The 20,322-nt window shown below is 43.4% G+C and overlaps 2 protein-coding genes across 4 annotated transcripts in view; one reads left to right on the plus strand and one right to left on the minus strand.

The window, feature by feature from the left end:
* Nucleotides 1-1,237: 1,237 nt before the first annotated feature.
* WBP11 (WW domain binding protein 11) lies at nt 1,238-20,186 on the minus strand. Of its 2 annotated transcripts, XM_084810079.1 has the most exons (12): nt 19,952-20,186; nt 18,516-18,617; nt 14,973-15,004; nt 14,171-14,264; nt 12,838-13,034; nt 10,144-10,277; nt 8,254-8,453; nt 7,682-7,876; nt 6,736-6,837; nt 4,321-4,638; nt 3,238-3,420; nt 1,238-2,846 (listed from the first exon to the last, which is right to left on the minus strand). In XM_084810079.1, exons 2-12 carry the CDS (start codon nt 18,577-18,579, stop codon nt 2,428-2,430), a joined length of 1,938 nt encoding a protein of 645 aa, XP_084666205.1. In that variant the 5' UTR covers nt 18,580-18,617; nt 19,952-20,186; the 3' UTR covers nt 1,238-2,427. The 2 variants fall into 2 exon arrangements, with proteins under 2 accessions (XP_084666205.1, XP_084666206.1); XM_084810080.1 differs by lacking the exon at nt 14,973-15,004 and having other exon boundaries at nt 1,242-2,846.
* C7H12orf60 (chromosome 7 C12orf60 homolog) overlaps nt 19,518-20,322 on the plus strand; it is a 135,351-nt gene continuing 134,546 nt past the window's right edge. Inside the window, exon 1 of one of the 2 annotated variants that reach the window (XM_084810094.1) lies at nt 19,518-19,589. The gene's annotated coding sequence lies outside the window, so the exon portion shown is untranslated. Of the gene's footprint in view, nt 19,590-20,046; nt 20,254-20,322 lie in introns of those variants that run through there. The other variant, XM_084810095.1, reaches the window with a different exon arrangement.

Consider the following 20,322-nt stretch of genomic DNA (forward strand, 5'->3'; position numbering starts at 1 on the left):
CTGGCCCCATCACTTCCTGGCATATGGAAGGGGAAGAAATGGAAGCAGTGACAGATTTTACTTTCTTGGGCTCCAAGATCACCGCAGACGGTGACTGCAGCCATGAAATTCAAAGACGCTTGCTCCTTGGGAGGAAAGCTATGGCACACCTAGACAGCATAGTAAGAAGCAGAGACATCACCTTGCCGACAAAGGTCCGTCTAATCAAAGCTATGGTTTTCCCAGTAGTAATGTATGGCTGTGAGAGCTGGACTATAAGGAAGGCTGAGCGCTGAAGAATCAATGCTTTCAAACTGTGGTGCTGGAGAAGACTCTTACGAGTCCCCTGGACTGCAAGGAGGTCAAGTCAATCCTAAAGGAAATCAACCCTGAGTGCTCATTGGAAGGACAGATACTGAAGCTGAAGCTCAGATATTTTGGCCACCTAATGTGAAGAGAACTCCCTGGAAAAGACCCTGATGCTGGAAAAGCCTGAAGGCAAAAGGAGAAGGGGACGGCAGAGGAGGAGATGGCTAGATAGCATCATCGATGCAATGAATATGGACTTGAGCACACTCCGGGAGAGAACACAGGACAGGAAGGCCTGGCGTGCTATGGTCCATGGGGTCACGAAGAGTCGGACACAACTGAACGACTAAACAACAATCCCACAGCATTGGCTATGTCGACTAGGGCTGCTGGAATCTGTGGCCCTCCAAATGTTTCGGCCTACAAGTTGCCCACCCAAACTGATGAACTACTGAACTGTTTTTAGGCTTCATATGAATCTACCTTATAACAGTCCATCTAGCCAAACATTGACTTTGGCTGGAGCTCTTTCCCACTGCTGTGACCCTTTTAACTAGAGATGCCAGAGATCTTGTGTCTGAACCTCACTACACATAGTATTAAGAGGACATTTTGGATTTCAAATATTGTAGTAGGATGACAGGAGATGGGCTTAAGATATGTTGTCTGTAAACACTGCAGGGCAATAAAGTTTGTCATCCACATTTATACAACATATTTTGCCTGTAGAGTAGAACAAGCTGCTGTTCCTGCATCCATGCAAAACTACAGACAGATTGAAAAGTATAAGACACAAGATAACTAATTTCTATCCTATGGACGATACTTGCTACAGGCAACCCATCCTCCTCCTGTGACTATTACCTTCTTTTTCACATCTCTCACCCCCATCAAGCAAGGTGCTACTGTACCTCGTCACAGTTCTGTCAAAACAGGTAGATGGCAATTAACAAGACCTTCTGGCTGCTGTCCTTTAATGGTCAGTACATTTATTCCATCTGTTTGTGATTTTATGCACATGAACCGAGTTTAGATTCCTTGTAAACTCAAATTTTACCTTAAAGTGGAAGGAACCAAGTTTCTAATTCTCAGTGGTTGTGGACAAAAGCTTAGAAATTGTGTCTAATACAGAAAATACATTGTGTCTAATAAAGAAAGAGGGGTTGGAAACAACTTCCAAGCATGTTTGGGGATGGACATTTAGTGCCTCAATTTATGGCTGCTTCAAAATCTTAATTCCCTTTCATTTCCTGCTGTTCTCATCCTCCTTCCCTTGCAAATGCCAAGCTCGTTGAATACTTGCATGTAACATAATTTGCTTTACTTAGTGTACAGAATTTGAGTTTCCCTGCTGCAAATATCAAGGATGGGAAAAGGGGAGGCATGAGAAGTACAAGACTATTATGTCTCCCAACTGGAACCAACAGCAATTCTCCCTTTCATGGATGCTGCATAAATTAGGGACATTTACTAGAAATCTTTGCAACACTGGCTACCTTCCATATGGATCATTTCTCAGGGCCTCTGCATTACTTCTTTCCCTTCTTAAATCCAAGGTATTAACAGATATCCAATCAAGAAAGGGTAGTAATACATCAAATATTTATTCCCTTTCATGTGACAATGATATTCCTCCTGTCAGCAAGAAGCCACTGAAGTGATTGCAGGGCATACCAGGCGCAAAATGTTTGCATGCTGTATATGCAAACACTAGCCTGCCCACCTCTATGACTGTGTAAACCAGTTAATCACCCAACTCGAAACAGCATTACAAAATATTTATAGAAAGCCACCAAAACAGAACATAAAAACCTGATGATCAGGTATGTGTGTAGGAGATAGTTTACCAGTGCATTCTGGTTCCTCAAATTTATTCTTCCCCTTAACTAAAAAAAAAATTAAAAAGACAACAGATTTTCCATGGGAGCATGGACAACTGAACAGGGTGGGTAGGTGAGTGTGTCCCTCTTCCACTCCCTCAACTGGTCTCTCCAAGTCTGATCATACGTTAACTGGGATGGGGGACTATTCTTTGTCAGAAAAGGAGCTCTTCAACTGGATGCCACTATAACATGGAACCCCTAACGCAGTAGTCTGATCTCATCGCAGAGGACATAAAGGTTAACTGGGAACAGATTATCACAGGAGTCCCTCCATTTCCTTCATGAAAGCTTCATACACATCATCCTTGGTCTGCACAGAAATAGGGGCAGAAGAGCCAGCCTTCGGAGTTGCTTTGGTTATCTGAACAGAAGGTTCATCATCAGGTTTCCTCTGGGTGGAGGCAGTTGTCCCCTTGTTTTCTCGGCGGACCCGCAGGGCTGTGGGCACAAAGCGGGTGATCTCAGCCTTCGGGTTGGTAATCTGTGGCTTGGCACTGATCGTGGCCGTGGCTTTCTTCTCAATGGTGGCTGCACTGGTATCATCCGCCTTGGGGCGCTGGATCAAACTGGGAGGAGCACTGAGTACCCCAGGATTTGGAATCGGAGCTGGTGGGAATAACCCAGGTGGAGGCACCAAAGGAGGGCGCAGCATGCCTGGACGAGGAGGGGGGATACCTGCAAGAAAGAAAAAGTTATCCCACTGATCTTTGTTCAACAGCAAGTATGAGGCAAAGGATTATCAAGTTACAGCAATACTAGGGATACAATGGATTTCCCATAAAAACCTCCCCTTCGCATAAGCTCATGTTCTATGCTGACACACATTTTGAGTCTGTATGAAAATCCAGGAGGTGTTTTGATATGGCATAAAAGCCCCAGTCACGTGTCTGACTGACATTTATGCTTTGACTGGAGGCATTAGAGACAGTAATAATACCAGCTTATTTTTCATGTGAAAACATCAGCTATTAGACTACATCAACTATTAGACTAATTCAAGGCCTCTGTTCTTTAACTTAATCACTGGAGGCAAAATGGACATCCCACTGCTAAGTTAGAACATTACCTGGGGGGGCTGGAGGTGGTAGACGAGGTGGCGGCCCCCTTGGAGGAGGACCAGGTGGCAGACCGGGAGGAGGACCAGGTGGAGGACCAGGAGGGCGGCCAGGGGGCGGTCCAGGTGGCAAGAGTCGTGGTAAAGGCCCACGCAGTCCAGGCAATCCAGGTGGCCTGAGGAATGGAGGAGCCCCTGAAAGCATTCACACAAAAACATCTTCATTTACTTCAAAGCCCTCTGTCAGTTACTGTGCTTAGTTTCTCAGCACTCTGATTTAAATGTTTAAAAAAATGCCTTGCTTGAGGACACTGCAACTCAGCCTGTGAAAACAGTGACTAAGAGAGCAATTCCATGGCTGCTAGACAGCAGCTAGATGGCCATAGGATATCTGGTTTTCTGGGAACCAACCTCGGAGCCCACACTCCGAGGTCAGTTCCCAGAGAACTGACCTCCCTCGACTTCCACACTGCCTCGGGGGCAATGCGGAACAGCCCTATGCTCCACGCTCACAAGAGGAGAGCGGTGCAGCCGAAAAGGGGCGTTCCCGGAGGGCATTTCGGGGAGGATTGAAATGCCTGTAGGACACATTCAATGTGACACGCACCAGCTCCTCCCCAGCTCTGCCCTCCCGTGGCTAGACAGCCACAATTGGCTATCTCAACGCAAATGTAGGGCAGGAGAAGCAAGGAGGCAATGATCCCCTCCACGCTTCTCCTGCCCTGCACTGGATAGGCGGTCGCCTCCGACTTTGGGGGCGGCCACCTATCTGAATAGGATTGCGCCCTAAATTGTAATCAAAATACTTTGCTTTTCCTTCTGAATCAAGTTCTCTCACATTTAGAACTGCTGAAAATGTATGAAACAGCCAGCCAGGCAGCCAGCCCCCTACCATTTCCAATCCAGTTACGTGGCTTAACAACAAAAACTGGACTGCCGCCTCAGGCAAAGGACAGCAGAGCCCATGCAACGTTCACATGGTGTGGGAGGGAAGTCATCACTACTTGGCAAGTTTAAGACTGCCTACTATTGTGATTTCCAACCTGGAACCCCAAAGCAAGACAAAATTGGGATTGTGGACGCTTAAGTGTTCACCTGGAGGAGGACCAGGAGGAAGACCAGCAGGTGGCCCTGGAGGCCTTAAGGGGGGTGCAGGAGGTGGCCCGAGGGGGGGTGGCCCAGGCATGGGCGGTCCCTGCATCTGGGCTGGAGGAACAGGCTGAGGGGGCGGCTGCTGCTGCGGTGGCGGCGCCTGGGCTGGTTGAGAGGGTGTCGACGCTGCCGTCTCCGCGTGGGACTCCTCCGTGCTTTGCTGCTGTGGTGTATCCTCAGCATCTGAGTCATCGTCATCATCGTCATCTTCTTCTTCAGAATATTCTTCTATTTCTTTGCCTCCCTCAGGAATTTCCTGACCTGCAGCAAAGGAATGCAGGTCATGCCTTTATTAGTATTCTTGGGCTTAGAGGCATGTAGATTATAGGCTGCAGTCTAACAATACAACAGAACAAGATGAAGCTTCAGGAAAGAAAAGACGTTTCCCTGCAATTAAGTTATCTTGCAGGTTACAAAAATGATCTCCACACAACAGGACAGAATTAGATGCACAGTGAAAGAGTGGATTATTCAGAACATTTATGCTCAACCTCCTTTAGGCCTCTCCTCCACCTACTGGAAAGGCGATGCAAACAATTAGCATACTTTTTCGACATGTGGGTTAAAAAAAAATGGAGGAAGACCGCCATACTGCTCTCAGCGGTGCTAGACATGACATTCAAAGTTTTTGTTACGTAAATAGCAGCCACAGGAAAGCCTGAGCAAAGGGTTCATCGGGCAGGGCATGTAGGAAGGGGAAGTTTATATTTCTCTTCCTGTCACCATTGGGACAAATGTTCCCTCTCTCAAGCTGCTATTTGCATTTATTTGAAATGCAAGCAGGCTTCCCCACCCAATTGTTACGTAACAAAAATGTGTGCACATTTTCGGTGACTTCTGAGTTGGCCAAATAAAGGTATTGCTCTAATATGGATTTTGGTATGACAAAACCCAGGCACATCAATTGCATTATACACAATTAATGTCACATCTAGCTTGGCTCAACCTTGCATATTAGTGGAATCCCATGAAAATTAATGGGACTAAGAACTGGTCACACGAACGGAACACAAGTCACCATGCACCAAAATAAAACTCTTCAACCAAACACCTATGCAACACATCAAAAGCATATTTTACAAGCTATCCAACACTAAGAAATTAGATGCTCAAGAGGCTACTGCTAATATAGATGAACTAAAACTGTATTCATTGGCTCTGTAGATACTAGGCTTAAAAAGTTAAACAGCATAAAAAGATAACCCACCATGATCTGTGTCACTAACAAACATCAAAATATAGGGGGAAACTGTGCTGACCAAATACAGCATTCAGCATACTCTGATGTAGTACAGTAGTCATCCCCAACCTGAAGCCCTTCAGATGTGTTGGATCACAACTCCCATCATCCCAAGCCACCACACCCAATTACCAATTACCATGCTGCCTGGGGATTACAAGAGTTTTAGTCCAACACATCTGAAGGGCACCAAGTTGGGGAAGACAGGTCTTTCCCATACGACCCGATGGTACAATACTAAACAAAATAAAACAAACTTCTTTTTTATTATGAATTGTTACATTTATCCGCAGCCAATACTTTTTTTAAAGGGCCTTCATTTGGGAGGGATTGTTCGTAATAAAGAGAGAGTGTGTGTACATAAAAAAAACTGGGAGTAAAACCCACCCTGGCAATTTGTGAAAGGATAACATGTACTAAAAACCCCATCATGGACATGGGGTGAGAAACAGGGTGTGGTTGGTGGACATGTGTTGTTCTAGAAAACAGACCTAATATGTTCATGTTTAATTCCATAATGATAATGTACATGTTTCAACACTCAGATTTTCATTAATCTATCATATCTACTGTGCTAACACCCCTAAGATTAGAATCATGTGTATGTCTTATCTTTGAAAAACTGGTCACAGCTAGTTTGTGGATTCCACAAATGGTGTACCTCTAATGTTTGAAGTTCTCTCTACTCCAATGGTCCTCAACATTGCTATTTTATGGGAACGGCAGCAGCAGATTGTGGGATTCTGTCAACCCACATAGACTGTGGAAAACATCCACACAAGCCTTCCCATGACCAGGTTGACTAAAACATGGGAACATCTGGACTTCCTTTCCATCTTCATATTAATTTAGCCAAAGGGTTGTTTACCTCCTAAATTCCTTGGTTCATATCTATTGCATGCAGGTTACCAGTTGCATGCAGGTTATCACAGCAAATAGACCCATCATGCCAGTTTCTATTTATAAAGCACATACTAGTTCCTTAATGCAAATCCTTGCTTAAGAATATATTTGAGAGTTTGTTCCCTAAGCAAGCTGACTCCTGTAGCTTGCAACTAAAAATAAAAGGGAGGAGAGGGCAGGACAAGAAGAGCTGAGAAAAATCAAGGCTTCTTTACCAGCCATTCGCAACATCATGGCCTGAAGTGGAGTGAGCTCCTTCATGTTCTTTTTCTTCTTCCGCGATTTTCCAGGTATGTCAGCAAACCGCACACTATGACCTGAAGAAGTATGTGGCAAAGGGTTAGTGTTTTTATCAGCAATCACAACCTTTATCACTTTTAATGTCTGGAATGCTTTAACAGTATCTAATATCCCAAGAGTCAGGCAGATCAACTTTGCTATTCAAGGATGGAATAATTACCTACTTCCAAGGCTAAAAAGAGAGCTTTATACATGAGCCCAACATTTACTAGACCTTATTGCAGAAAGTCATTTCTGCTAAAACAGCAAGAGATGCCGATATCACAATTCTGCCAGCCTAACAACCCAACAATATTATTATTAGCAGCTATTATTTATTAGCATGCCCCTAATATCTTCTACGGATTGTATGAAGAGTTAACACAAACATAGGCTCTGACTCAGGCTTACAATCTTATGGGCATGATAACAAACAAAGGGATAGAGAGAGAAGATTCTGATATCAACTCTTACATAAAGTTACATAATTTTTATAATGACTAGGCAGGATGGCCACTAAGGGAAACAGTTCTGGGAAAGAAGGAGCCAAACTGCACTTGGTCCCAACCAAGCCGACAGAGCAGCTTATCCTTTGATGCAGCCAGGAGGAATACAGATTCAACTACTTGGCATCAAACTAGTCAAGGACAATTTTGCAAAATAAAATGCATAGGAAAAAGAGGGTTTGTACTATTCTACCAACACTACAGAAGGATGCTGAAAAGGAGCTTAAACAGTAATTCAAATGTGGACAAAGCAGATTTCTATCCATGCTTGTTCTACTGGCTCTGTTCAAATAACAGGGCATTTAGCTAGGAGTTCAGTTATGAAGGCAAAGTAGAGCTACTGTCCAATCCAAGTCCACTTTCCTAAGAGACTTACCCGATTTCTTGTCTTCACCACCCTCCCTCTCAGCATTCTCGTCATGATGCATGAACTCATCCCCTTCGCTGTCTGCATCGCTCCTGTCACTATCGCTGTCATCAGTAGTGTCGTCGTGCTTGTCCTGATCCATATCTTCAGGGTACCCCTCATCTTCACTGGTACTCGAAGCTTCTTCATCATGTCCTCGTGGACCTGAGAAATTCAGACATGGAGCCCCCACCCCCAAAAAATCAATGCAACATGTATCACGCTCAGCTTGTTTTGCCTGTAATATCAAGCCTATTCTGTTCCCAGGGAGCTAGAAACATTTTAAGCACATATACAACATTCCTTAGATAGCTCTCCTTGATGATGAATGTTTGTTTAAATTTGCTGGGAAAATCATATATTGGGCTCCCTTTACAATGTGCTTGACTTTTCCTCTCCTCGGACATTTTAGTCTTCAAAACTAAAACTATTTCTCTAGCTCCATCCCTTCAGCATATAGGAGAGGCAACATACAACAGGGTCAGAAAAATTCCTATTTCCCCAGGCAATGGTAACTGCTGGGGGAGAGGAAAGCCACTCACCTGCTTCTGGACTATAAGACACTTCCTCCTCTCTTCTCCGAGGGGCCATTTCTAGGGAGAATCCGACTTTCCGAGCAAACATCTGCAGTACCTGAGGTGGAGGTGGCCCTGGTGGAGGTCCAGGTGGCTTCCTTCCTGGAGGTAAGCGAGGAACGCCATGCCCAGGAGGAGGAAGTACAGAAACAGGCCGGACGGGAGGTCTAGAAATAAAGTTTGGAAAAGTACAGAGTTAAGGATTTTTAAAGTTTTGAGTCCAAACTTCTCCCTGCCTTCCACAAGTCATGCTACAATAAAGGCTTATGTTTGATGAAGGATTTACTAAATGGACCAGTTTGCCTTGGGATTGTGCACACACCCCTCCTCTGGCACAGCCATGAGATCAGAAGCATCTGCTTCCATTTTCAACTAACTACAGTTGGCTGTTTTCAAACCAGAAAATGTGGTTAGTATTAACTACAGTTTATTGAAGCAAGCCAGAATCAGGTTTATGAAAGCATGGATTCAAGATGACTTGGAACTAAAATCAGCAGTAGCCATAGTTTGTCTGTGTTCAGATATAACAACAAACTGTACTTAGTTGAAAACAGAACCACATGCTTCTGATCTCCTCGCAGCTACACAGAAGGAGGAGAGGAGGAGCACATGAGGCCAAGGCTCAGGCACATAATGCTAAACTATGGTTTAGCACTACATGCAAACCCAGCCGATTAGTTGTGATGGCTTCAGTAACTGACAGATTAAACCACTATGCTCCAGACCCTGCCCTTCAATTCTACCAAATCAAAGCTATTATACAGCCTGCCATATTTTTTATGTTCAAGAATCAAATGCTTTCGCAGAATAAGATGCAGATCATGTTCAAAACATTCACATCTGAATTGAAACAGAGTAATTAAAATAAAACAAAGCAGCAGCAACAATGGAAGTTACTTATAAACACCTCAGAGAAGAAAGGTTTTAAATAATGCTTAAAAGGGAAAGCAAAACCAAACCAAAAGGTATGCTGGGAACTAAACATCACAGAAAGAGGAAAAGATTATCAGAGAGCCATTTCATGTTTTACATCTTCCAGGAGATGGCAATAAAAAAATCCTTTGTGCATAGCAACACTTCACACAAGGGGCAATACGTTTGCAAGCCTCTTGCTATGTGTGCCAACAAAACACCATGGACAGTTTTCAGCAGCCCCTGGGTAGGAGCTGTAAAATTAGCACAGGCCGCAGAAAATACAAGACAACAGCACTGTTTACCAATTTATTTCCAACTCCTAGCCCTACAGTTTGGAGTAGCAAGGGATGTCGCAATATGGAAAAGGAGCTGCAGGTATTGTGCAGAAGGAAGCTCTCTGGGCTAGGATCATGCTTCACTGCTAGCCAGCTCCAGAGAGCTGGATGCTAATGCAGCACTGGCTGGCTACTGCTACTTCTGCTACAGTTCCTGGCTACTTATTTATGCCCAGGGAAGATTATTCTAACTGTCTCCTTTGGGGCTACAGTTAGCATTCCGCCACCCCCTCCCACTAGCAACAACACTGTATACATAAGAACACATTCAATTCAATTGATATGCCTCTAAAGTCGCTGCTTGTGACCCAGATTTCATCTGCAGCTAAATCAACACTTTCCTGCACAAACAAGCAGCCCAAAAGATATCACAGTCCATTTCTGATGTCTTAATCTACAATTCGAGCAGCACCGTTCCACTGAATGAACAAAAAATCAGCTAACAAGTCCACAAATGATAGGCTATGGTTAAAATACCTCTAAAAACACAAGTAAAATAGAAACAAGAGCCTACTTTTAAAAAACCACAATTGCAACATAGGATTCTAACCCACACACCCCAACCCTATTAAGAGCTTCTGACCTCTGCAATGTACTTCCTTCTTACCCATAGGCTGATGTCTTTTTGAGAATAGAAGGGGGCTGGGCTCCAGGGAGGGGGATGTCCTGAATGAGGATGTTCGAAGGAGCATGAGGCATATCTGGCAGGGGGATACTCTCCACTTCAACATGCTGAGCATTCTGCAAGAGATTAAAATGCTCCTTAGATTCATCTTCAAGAGGCTGCAGTATGTGCTCTTCTCACTTGCATAAGACACATTCAGGCATCTGTAAGTTGCTAAACTGCTTCAAATACCATATCCCTATTAATTTTAGGTAGGTTGGTCCAGAAAGTGATTCCAATAGCAACCAAAAGCGGTAACAGGATGAGTTTTTAAAAGCCTCCTTTTCCTACACCCAGTGGGGAAAGGAAGCATGCCCACCATAAGCTAAAACGGGGCTAGTGTGATTTTTCCACTGAAGACCTAACTTCTGCGGCAAAAGTGAATGAGAACAATGTCGTTATTTTTTTTTACATAGTGTTTAAGAAGCACTGAACAAGAATCAACAGATTAATGCAGTAGAGTTTAGGAACCTAGAAGAATAACAATAGACAAAGTGTCTATTATTAAGTGCTGAGAAGGAAAATTATTACAACAAGTATACAAGCGTAAAAGGAAGTATGGCAACCAAAGAGCTAAGATAACATGGCAGTTTAAGCCCAACCCTGCAAGGCTGCAATACAGAAACAACAATATTGGCAAATCTTAATTAAGATGTGAGGCACTTTGAACACTAGCACTGCTAAATAAATTCTACCTAGCAGCATCAGAAAGGCAAAACAGCAAGGCCACCTCCATCAGGTGGGACAAACTGCTGCCTGGGTTCCCTCTCCTTGCAGAACTGTCTCCTGCAGTGACCTGATTATATATCTTCACTGTGTAACAGTATGGAAGACTTAGGACCTGAATATGCTTTAACTTCCTCTTTCTTTTAAAAAAATATGTCATAGACTGAAAGTATTATAAAACACAAACCATCTTGAGTGCTTTGACAGAAAAGTGGCACAGGCCAAAAAGAAATACATGCTATTAATAATCAGCCTCAAGAACTTCCACAGCATGAGCTCCCACTTGTCTTTCAGAGGCTAATGTACAAACATCCTAACTGGCAACAGCAGAGGAACAGCGGGGTCCACCCTATCGGCTCCGCTGATATTACCATCCTCCCTGAACAGTCCCCATTCCAGCAGACCATGATAAAACAATTACATAATTTGAATTAGTGCCTAAGTTTGCTCATTTTGTCTTCCCTCCTGTGTTGCATCTGTTCAGTTGTAAGCTAGCGGCAAGGACTATCTGTTTTTTAAAAAAATCTCTATGCAACCCTTAGCAAATTTGAGGTGCTTTGTTAAGGAATAATAACAACAACCACCTACCAACTGCACAACATTTGGTTTCCCTGCTAAGGCTCAACTCAGACATGTAAACAGCATGGAGGTCGTCTGTAATACAACCATGCAGAAATAAATAACATAATACAGCAAGCTACAGGAATGAAGCCATCCCAGTCATTTCAACCATCCCAATGAAACTAGAAAAGGCAAAGGTTCTTTTGTGACTTAAATAGGGATGTACGAAACGACTTACCTGTTTCATTTCGTGACATCCGCGGTGGGGGGAGGCGCTCCGTCCCTCCCCCCGAAATCCTCGCCCACCGGCTCCGCTCCGCAGCAACTCTGCGGAGCTGCCAGCCAGGACCGCCCATAGCGACATCTGGCCGCTGCTGGGCTGCGCAGGGACGCAAATGGCAGCTGCGGCTACGGCAGCTATCTGCGTTCCCTTTTTTTCCCCCATGATAGGCTACGTAAATATTTACGTAGCCTATCACAGCGAAAAAAATGGAACACAAATGGCGGCGGCTACAAAAAAAATATTTACGTAGCCTATCATGGCCTCCATAGGGATGCAAATGGTGTCTCTGAGTTAGCCGTGATAGGCTACATAAGTAGTTACGTAGCCTATCACAGGGGGAAAAAGGGAACAAATGGCGGCCGCACATGCGGCCGCCATTCAAAAAGCAGAAAGAACGGGACCAGGTGGGTGCTCTGTTTCGCGTGCCTTTCGCGGGGTGGTAGGGCGGGGGGGCTTCGTTCCGCCACAGATTTCGGGGGGCCGAATGCACTGGCATTTGGCCTCACTGAGATTCGTGGTGGAATTCTCCGCCATCCCTAGATTTAAGTCGCCAAACCATACAGGAAGCTGCTTCAGAATAGCCTATTTGGATGGCTTTAAAAAGGGGTTGGACAAATTCCTGGAGGAAAAGGCTCTCAATGGCTATTAGTCCTGATGGCTATGTGCTACCTCCAGTACCAGAGGCAGTGAGCCTGTGTACACCAGTTGCTGGGGAACATGGGTGGGAGGATGCTGTTGCACTTATGCCCTGCTTGTGGGTTCCCAGTTGACAGCTGGTTGGCCACTATGTGAACAGAATGCTGGATTAGATGGACCCTTGGTCTGATCCAGCATAGCTCTTATATTCTTACTTGCCACATGGAGCTGGATTTATGGAGCATTTCAAATGATAACCATACCCCCTTTTGCATGCATGGTTACTAGGAAGGGTCATGCTGTGCACACAATAAGTAAACACGGTATGGCTGAGAAGCAACTAAGGAACTGGCCTCACACCATCCATGCATAATCAGAGAGAAGAAAGCAAAATTAAACCAACACTGTTCAAAAGTAACAAGGGCAGATACCTTTACAGCGTCAAAGTATTGACTGAGCTGAGATCTCTTCTGCTCATATTCCACTTCTAGCTTGCGCAACTCCTTGTAGATGTCTGGATTCTCCTTCTCATAGAGTCGCAGGATACGCTCAAAGGTCTCGCGCAATTTCTTACGCTTGTCCTTCAGCACCTTTTCATTGAGCTGTGGTTGCTGTACTGGGTTAAACTCTGATCCAGCATTAGCAGGATTGGGACAACCACATGAAAGAAGAGACATTTACAAGGAAAACCTGGGTCAGTCACTATTTTCCCCTTCCTTTCTTCCTGCTACCCCAAACTGATAACAAATGTGCACATGCATAAGGAGTTCAGAAACAGAACTGTGAATATCTGAAGCAGATTTCCTCCAGGGTGCCAATAAAAGAGAACAGAAGCCAGGACATGAGCACTAGGCTCCTTCCATTTCTTCCTTCCTACAAGAGCTTCCAAATAAACCACTCCATTTCTTAACACAGCTTTCTATCGTTGAAGACAGTCTGGAACCTAGAAATAATCCAAAATACAGCTGCAAGGCTACTAACTGGGATCAATCATTGGGAGTGCATCATGCCAGTGCTCAGATAACTTTATTGGTTTCCCATTAATTTCTGAACACAATTCAAAGTGCTGGTGCTTGTTTTTAAAGCCCTACATGGCCTGACACCCAGGAACTGGAAGGAACCCCACATCAATCTGCTCATGAGTTAAGATCACCCTTGGAGGTCTCCTTCAGGTACTCCTGTCATTGAAGGCCGTTAGCAATTGGGGAGAGGCAGACTTTTCTGTTGTGGCACCCCATTTGTGGAACTTTTGAGGCTCACCTGGTGGCACTCCAACAAGTTAAAACCTTTTTATTCTCCCAGGACTTTAAAAAATATTAAACAAGTTTAACTACTGTTCCAATTACTTTTTTATGAATTGTTCATGTATTTTACGATATTTATTTTCTCTCTCTCTTTTTTGGAAGCCACCCTAGAAACATTGCTCAAAGGGAGTATATGTCCTTAAAAACAAAACAGGCAAAAATAACTACCAGGTTTTAACAGTAACCTGTGACTTTACTGTATCCAAGGGAGGACAACCAGCAGACCCCAGGCCGCATGTAGCATTTGGTTTAACTTCACACAGCCCTTAACTTAATTTCAAAAGCCCTTTGCGTGCAATCAGTTCGTACCTCTGGAAAGAGAGATTTGTCCCTTCTCTGGCATCCTACTACATGGGAAAGAAGGGGAAAGAGAAAAGGGAGTGGCAAAAAAGGAGTTCCTCAAGAATATAGACCTATTTTTGTCCACTGAGGTTGCAAAGAGACATATATTCAAACCCACCCATTTCATCAAGTTTTTCCATGTCCCGAATTATTTGCTTGGGATCCTTCATCTTTAACACTGCAGCTCGCACCATCATGCGTTGCTTCTTGTTCTGAACTCCCCAGAAAATAAAAGCCAGAAAAAAACCTGTGTTAGGTGGGCGACATCTGTAAATAACCAACAAGCAGTGCCAGTTTTCTAACTTTGACTTCCGTAACTTCTAAAGCAACAACGCAAAAGGACTGTATATTCAGATTTTAAATGCAGTGTGAATCTCAGTGTGTGTGTGTTTGTGTGTGTATACTGACTATGCCCAGTCTCTGGTTTTGTAGAGTTTTACATCATTTGCTTCCTATTGTAAAATGTTTCTCTGTATCCTGTTTCTTTGGCCAAACAATGCATACATCAGGGGTGGGCAACTTGTGGCCCTCGAGATGTTTTGGCCTAAATCTCCCAACATCACCCACCATGGGCTATGCTAGCTAGGACTGATGGAAGCTGTAAGCCAAAACATCTGGAGGGCCATAAATTGCCTACCCCTGGCATAGATACTTGTACTGTCAGATGAGAACAAGACAGTTATCCACCAAAGCAAGCTGAATACATTTCATTACAAAACATTAATCACACCACAATGCACCACTTCTCAAACTTTATGAAATACTTAGACAAGAAAATTGTTTTAGGTAGGAAAAGATGCATCAGCTAACCAGACATGGAAGTACTATATGAACTCCACCCCATTTATGTGAGGAACATAACAAATAGGAGTACAAGGTTGCCAGCCTGTGTTTTTTTAATTAAGGCAATGATCTCTCACCTTCTTCAGCTCCCTCTTTCGGGCCTCCTTGCCTGCAAAGATACAAACAATCTGAAAAAGCCAATCAATTTCAGACCTAGTACTTGCAACCTTTGGGGCTGCAATCCTAATGGCACTTTCTAGGAAATACGTCTCATGGAACGCAGTGGAACTTACTTCAGAGTAAACTTAAAAGCCAGGATTTATACACCCTACTAGCTTTTAGAATCCATATAAAATATAACTAGTGAAATAAGGTCATTTTCATCCAGTGCAAAGTAAACCACTAATTTGTTTGCCCAAACAAAACAAGGCCAATACCTGCATTACATCCCCCACATTACATTCCCCTAACACAGAGATAACCACCATGCAGGAAAATGCACAGATACCAACATTATAACCAGCTTACACACTGGCAGTGGAAAACACTCAAGCACTACTTCAGATATTAGTATACGTGTATTTTCCTTCATGGCAATTATTTTTGTGCAGGAAAGTGTCAGAAGTGGACCTTAACCTTGTAAGGGCAAGGTGTGCCATTCACTACCCTTGAAGGACTCTTCCTGCAATATTAAATCACTGTCACAAGGTATTATAACTTTGCCCAATTTCTAGCCATTGTTTTTATGTCATCCTTTGTTAAAGAGCTCCCATCACCCTCTTGAAATGAAACATGAATGGATTTTTAGCATGGAATAACAAACGAAGTTGTAAAACTACCTTCCTTCTAACTTGACTTACACATCAGAATGCCACCAGACCCAGCTCAAGATCATCTTCAGGGGGTCCTTCTCCAAAGGAAGTGAAGCGGGTGGCTACCAGGAAGAGAGCCTTTTCTGCTGTGGCACCCTGGCTCTGGAATGAGCTCCATTGAGAGGTTCACCTGGCACCTATGTTGTACTCCTTTCAGCACTAGGTGAAGACCTTTTTATTTTCCCAGTATTTTAGCACTCTAGTCTTTTAGCTCTGCTGTTTTAAATCTGTAATTTAAATCTCTGTATTGCTGCTAGGTTTTATTCTGGTTGTACTTTTATACTGTAGCTTTAAACTCTCATATTTTATATTGTTTTATGTTTTACTTTGTGATTTTAATTTTTGTGAACCGCTCAGAGAGTTTCGGCTATTGGGTGGTATAGGAATGAATGAAACAGACATACAAAACGGAGCATCCCAGCATCTATCACAAAAGTTTCATTTACAGATTGAGAAACACGCAAAGTTTATATTTCTTGGAAATGTGGCATAGTGCAACAAATCTGGCTCATGTCTTCAGGAATTATATTGGATTAGACCATATAATCCAACAAGGTAATGTATTATAACATACTGGATTTTAATTTTGGATCATATTACAATTACATGACTGGTTATGAATTAGCATTGATCCAGTAATAATATTTTTTTGCTATTTGAAATCTATAGTCTTATAAGAAGATTTCAAAATGGTTATTTATTTCATTTCTATACCGCCCAATAGCTAAAGCTCTCTGGGCAGTTCACAAAAATTAAAACTACAAAGTACAATATACTTTGCTGTTAATAAATGTTACTCCTTAACAGCAGCAAGGTTGAGTGTAACTTAAAGAGGGAAAAACTTAAGTTCACTTTCTATATCTGAATGGCTATTAAGACTCTAGGACACAGCATATAGCAAAATTGACAAATATAGTTAAGGTTTGGGAGGATAAACAGGGAGATATGTTTGTTCAAAAATGTAGTTTTGTCTTGTATTGGAATGCTAAGGTTAAGAGCAAAGTGCTGCCTTACGCTTTATTAACAACTTAATGTTGATACAAAAGGTAACATTCATTATGGTATTAATTTTACTGAATGATGGATTTAAGTTTTATTATGTAGTTCATGTTTAATTTGCTGTGTAAAACTGATTTGCTTTAAATAAGATATTTTTTCAAGAAAACAAGGGTAAAAAAAGTTCTGTTCACAATCCAAAACACACATAATTCACTCTTTTTTGGTGTTATATTCAGTGCTATATTCAAAAGGTAAGTTATACCTGATATCTCCATCTAACAGTCACTTATCTACCTAATAACCACACTTATTTTTTGTTGTAGTTCTGTACAGAACATTATAGTCCACAGTGGACAAACAGGTCTGTTTTGAAATGGCTAATTTCTCTGTTACAGTCCACCATTATGTAAGGAAAGGAAAGGTTCCTCCTGTGCATGCACTGGCTCATTACTGACCCCTAGAGGGACGCCGCTTGCGCTGGCGTTTTCATGGCAGACTGTAGCGGGGTGGTTTGCCATTGCCTTCCCCAGTCGTGACTACCTTTCCCCCAGCAAGCTGGGTACTCATTTTACCGACCTTGGAAGGATGGAAGGCTGAGTCGACCTGAGCCGGCTATCCGAGACCCGGCTTCCGCTGGGATCGAACTCAGGTTGTGGGGAGAGTTTCGGTTGCAATACGGCCGCCTACCACTCTGCGCCACACTAATTATGATTAAAGCATCTACCCAGTTAGAAAAATTGAAGCCCCCGAAGCCTAGCTCTAAGCATTCTGAAAGCACACAAAGTGTTCCCTGACCAGCCCTTGACAGTCACTTTACTTTTTTCCAAAACTGTCTTGAAGGAAAATGGGTTACATGCTTCAGAGAGCTATCCTACAGTCCTCTGGGCAAGCATTCCAGGGAACAAAGGACAGCTCAGGAAACCCCTCTGCGGTCGGAGTCAGTGCTCCAACCTCAGAAGGGGGAATCAGAAATTCGAATTCCTCCCCCACCCCTTGCAGCCGGCATGGAAAGAACCACGCTGGCTGCTTCACTGAGGTCAGAAAAGCAACCTCAGAGGAGGAGGAAAAGGGGAGTTCCAGAAAGCCCAGGATACAAGTTATCCTGAGCCTCTGCCAGTCTTCTTCCCTCCCTCCCCCACCCCACCCCCCAAGCAACTTCACAAGGCTGAAAAGCCTATCTAGCAAAAATACAAGAGACTGGAGGACAAGAATGTGAAGACCACCTCCACTACTCCTCCTGCCCTGCCATTTTCAGCCCAGCAGGGCATAACAATCTCAGAAGCCCCCAAGTTTTCAAAGGGTCCATAGGATTGCAATCCTAACATCTGAAAGCACTTTGGATTTTTGCAGACACAGTCAACTGGATGCTGTATGAATATGCATTGGGATTTAACTATGAAGAAACCGTACATATAAATGATTCCAATGAAGCAAGTCATATAGTTTGCTCCATAAACAACTTGTTATCATACATTAAAACATTTTCAGGTATCCAAAGATATATATATATATATCAGCTATGTTATGCCTTTGTCTGACTAAAATTACCACAATTCGATTTAAACCAAAGTTATGCCCAACGTCCACTAGGAAAAAAAACCCTATTTGATACCACCATCACCCCACTAACTTGTATTTCTACAGAGCCTCAACTTCTTTTACTGGCACTGTTGAATGCTTAATTCATAGCATATTGCAGCACTTATAGCCTGAACATTATTAAAGTGTTAACACGCTACAAGCTTTCAATCATGTATCTCCCCTATACTCTTGCTTATACTTTAAAAACAACATTATCTGGACACTTACGAGCTTGATCTGTGGGGTTCATGAACTTCCCACTCTTAGTGGAAGACGTAGATCTCCGTCCCATTTTGACTGTTTATTTCTTTAATGTTCCACTGAATAAAACTAAACCAGGAAGAAAAAATAATTTCAGCATCTTGCCAGTATTAAACACAGAATAAGTAATTCTATTTCCTCCCACCCTCCACCCTCACCTCTACTCCTTCTTCACACCACTGTGGTAACAATTTCCTCTACAAAAGGGCCTCTCTAAAGTACATCTCATCATAATTTGATCACACCCATAAAGACAAGCTGTTATCACAAGACATGAAGATCACAAATAACTGATCTAGAGGAGTAGCTGTGTTAGTCTCTGTTAGTGTTCCCGCATTGGTTTCTGAGCACTACCATTCCTTATGTCAGATTTGTTTCCATTTGTTCTCTTGCACAGAGACTGGCCTGTTTGTCCTATATAAAATGCAAAGAGCATTGCTGAAAATGATGGCACACAGCACATTGCTGAAAATGATGGCACACAGCACATGGAAGATGAGCAGATGTATGAACTCCTGATGTTGTGGATGTCATTATTCGATCCTGTAATATTGTTGCTAGAGCAGATATCAGGAACATTTCAACTTTCCAAAATACTTTGTCAACGTCCTTAAGGTAGCAATTCTTGAACAAAGAAATTTCAAAGACAGAAAGCAACGCAAATTGCTGAAGTACAATTCATCAAGAGATGGAACTCTATTTCTTATGGTTTCGATAAGGACAAAGGTTGGTGTTTTTGTTTTATTGCACCACATATGTTAATCAGCTCACCACCACAATGAAGTCTGTGTTATCACCCAACAGGTTTTGTGAATAGCAGCTGTTAAGGTAATCATGTCTGTTCTTTTTGCATTTCAGTTCCCTCTGTCAACACAGTTTATATCTACACTCACTATGTGTCTATAAATCTGCCAATGTGAGGTTACCACTTCATGCATCTGATAATGCGGGCAGTGTCCATGAAAGCTTATGCCAGAATCAATTTGTTACTATAAAATGTGCCACAAGACTCCGAGTTGAAATAGACAAGAGTTGATGAATGTAAGTTTTATATTCTTTTCTGTTATGATGATAGTTAAGGTTCCTCGGCTTTGACAGTTAATAGGGTTTGATCTGCACAGGATTAAGGCACTGTGTCTTCAGGCCATAACACAGCACAGCTGTAGTCTCCAGCCTAGCAACAGTTGTTTGTACCCATCAAGATCCAATCCATGCCAACCTAGAATATTTTTAAGTCGAGAAAGGAAAACAGTGGGGGTGGGAGGTAAATGACAGTGAAAAAGAGAAGCAGTACAAAAGAAAGCTGCAGAGGGAAAAGGCAAGGCGCTAAATCCCGGGGATCGGGCCTGCAGCCTCCTCGTACCCTCGCTACTGCGAGCACCACAGAACGAGTCTCTCCCTACCTCACTCTTCGGTTGCCTGGGTCCAAGGCCGGGGGCTTTAAGCGGGGCAGCGACCAGGCAAAGTCACGTACTGAGATACTCGCTAGATCCCGCTCAGTCGGAGAGGCGTGAGGGGAACCGCCAGCGCCTCCACCCCGCCCGGCGCAGGCGCCCTTCTTCCCTCCGCCGCAAGAAAGGGGCCCGACGGAACCCGCTCCCCGGACAACTCTCGCCTTCGCCGCCGCTGTGAAAAGCCGCGCGATCTCGCGGGAACGACAATAGAGACGGCAAAAGGCTAGAGTGACACATAGCCCGCACTTCCGGTAAAATGAGAGGCCCTTGGTCACATAAACTTCCTATTGAAGACTCTTGTTCAGTTCCCGGGTTACTTT

The sequence above is a fragment of the Heloderma suspectum genome, chromosome 7 (assembly GCF_057233095.1).
Source record: "Heloderma suspectum isolate Gila_16-S chromosome 7, 16-S_ref, whole genome shotgun sequence".
Taxonomy (NCBI): domain Eukaryota; kingdom Metazoa; phylum Chordata; class Lepidosauria; order Squamata; family Helodermatidae; genus Heloderma; species Heloderma suspectum.

Excerpts from the sequence above, each read along its gene's own strand:
- WBP11 (XM_084810079.1), bottom strand. The coding sequence starts at position 18,579 with ATGGGACGGAGATCTACGTCTTCCACTAAGAGTGGGAAGTTCATGAAC. Across the intron at positions 8,454-10,143 it reads AAAAAGACATCAGCCTATGG|ACCTCCCGTCCGGCCTGTTT; the intron begins GTAAGAAGGAAG and ends CTTTATTTCTAG. Across the intron at positions 3,421-4,320 it reads TCCTCCTGGTCCTCCTCCAG|GGGCTCCTCCATTCCTCAGG; the intron begins GTGAACACTTAA and ends GAATGCTTTCAG.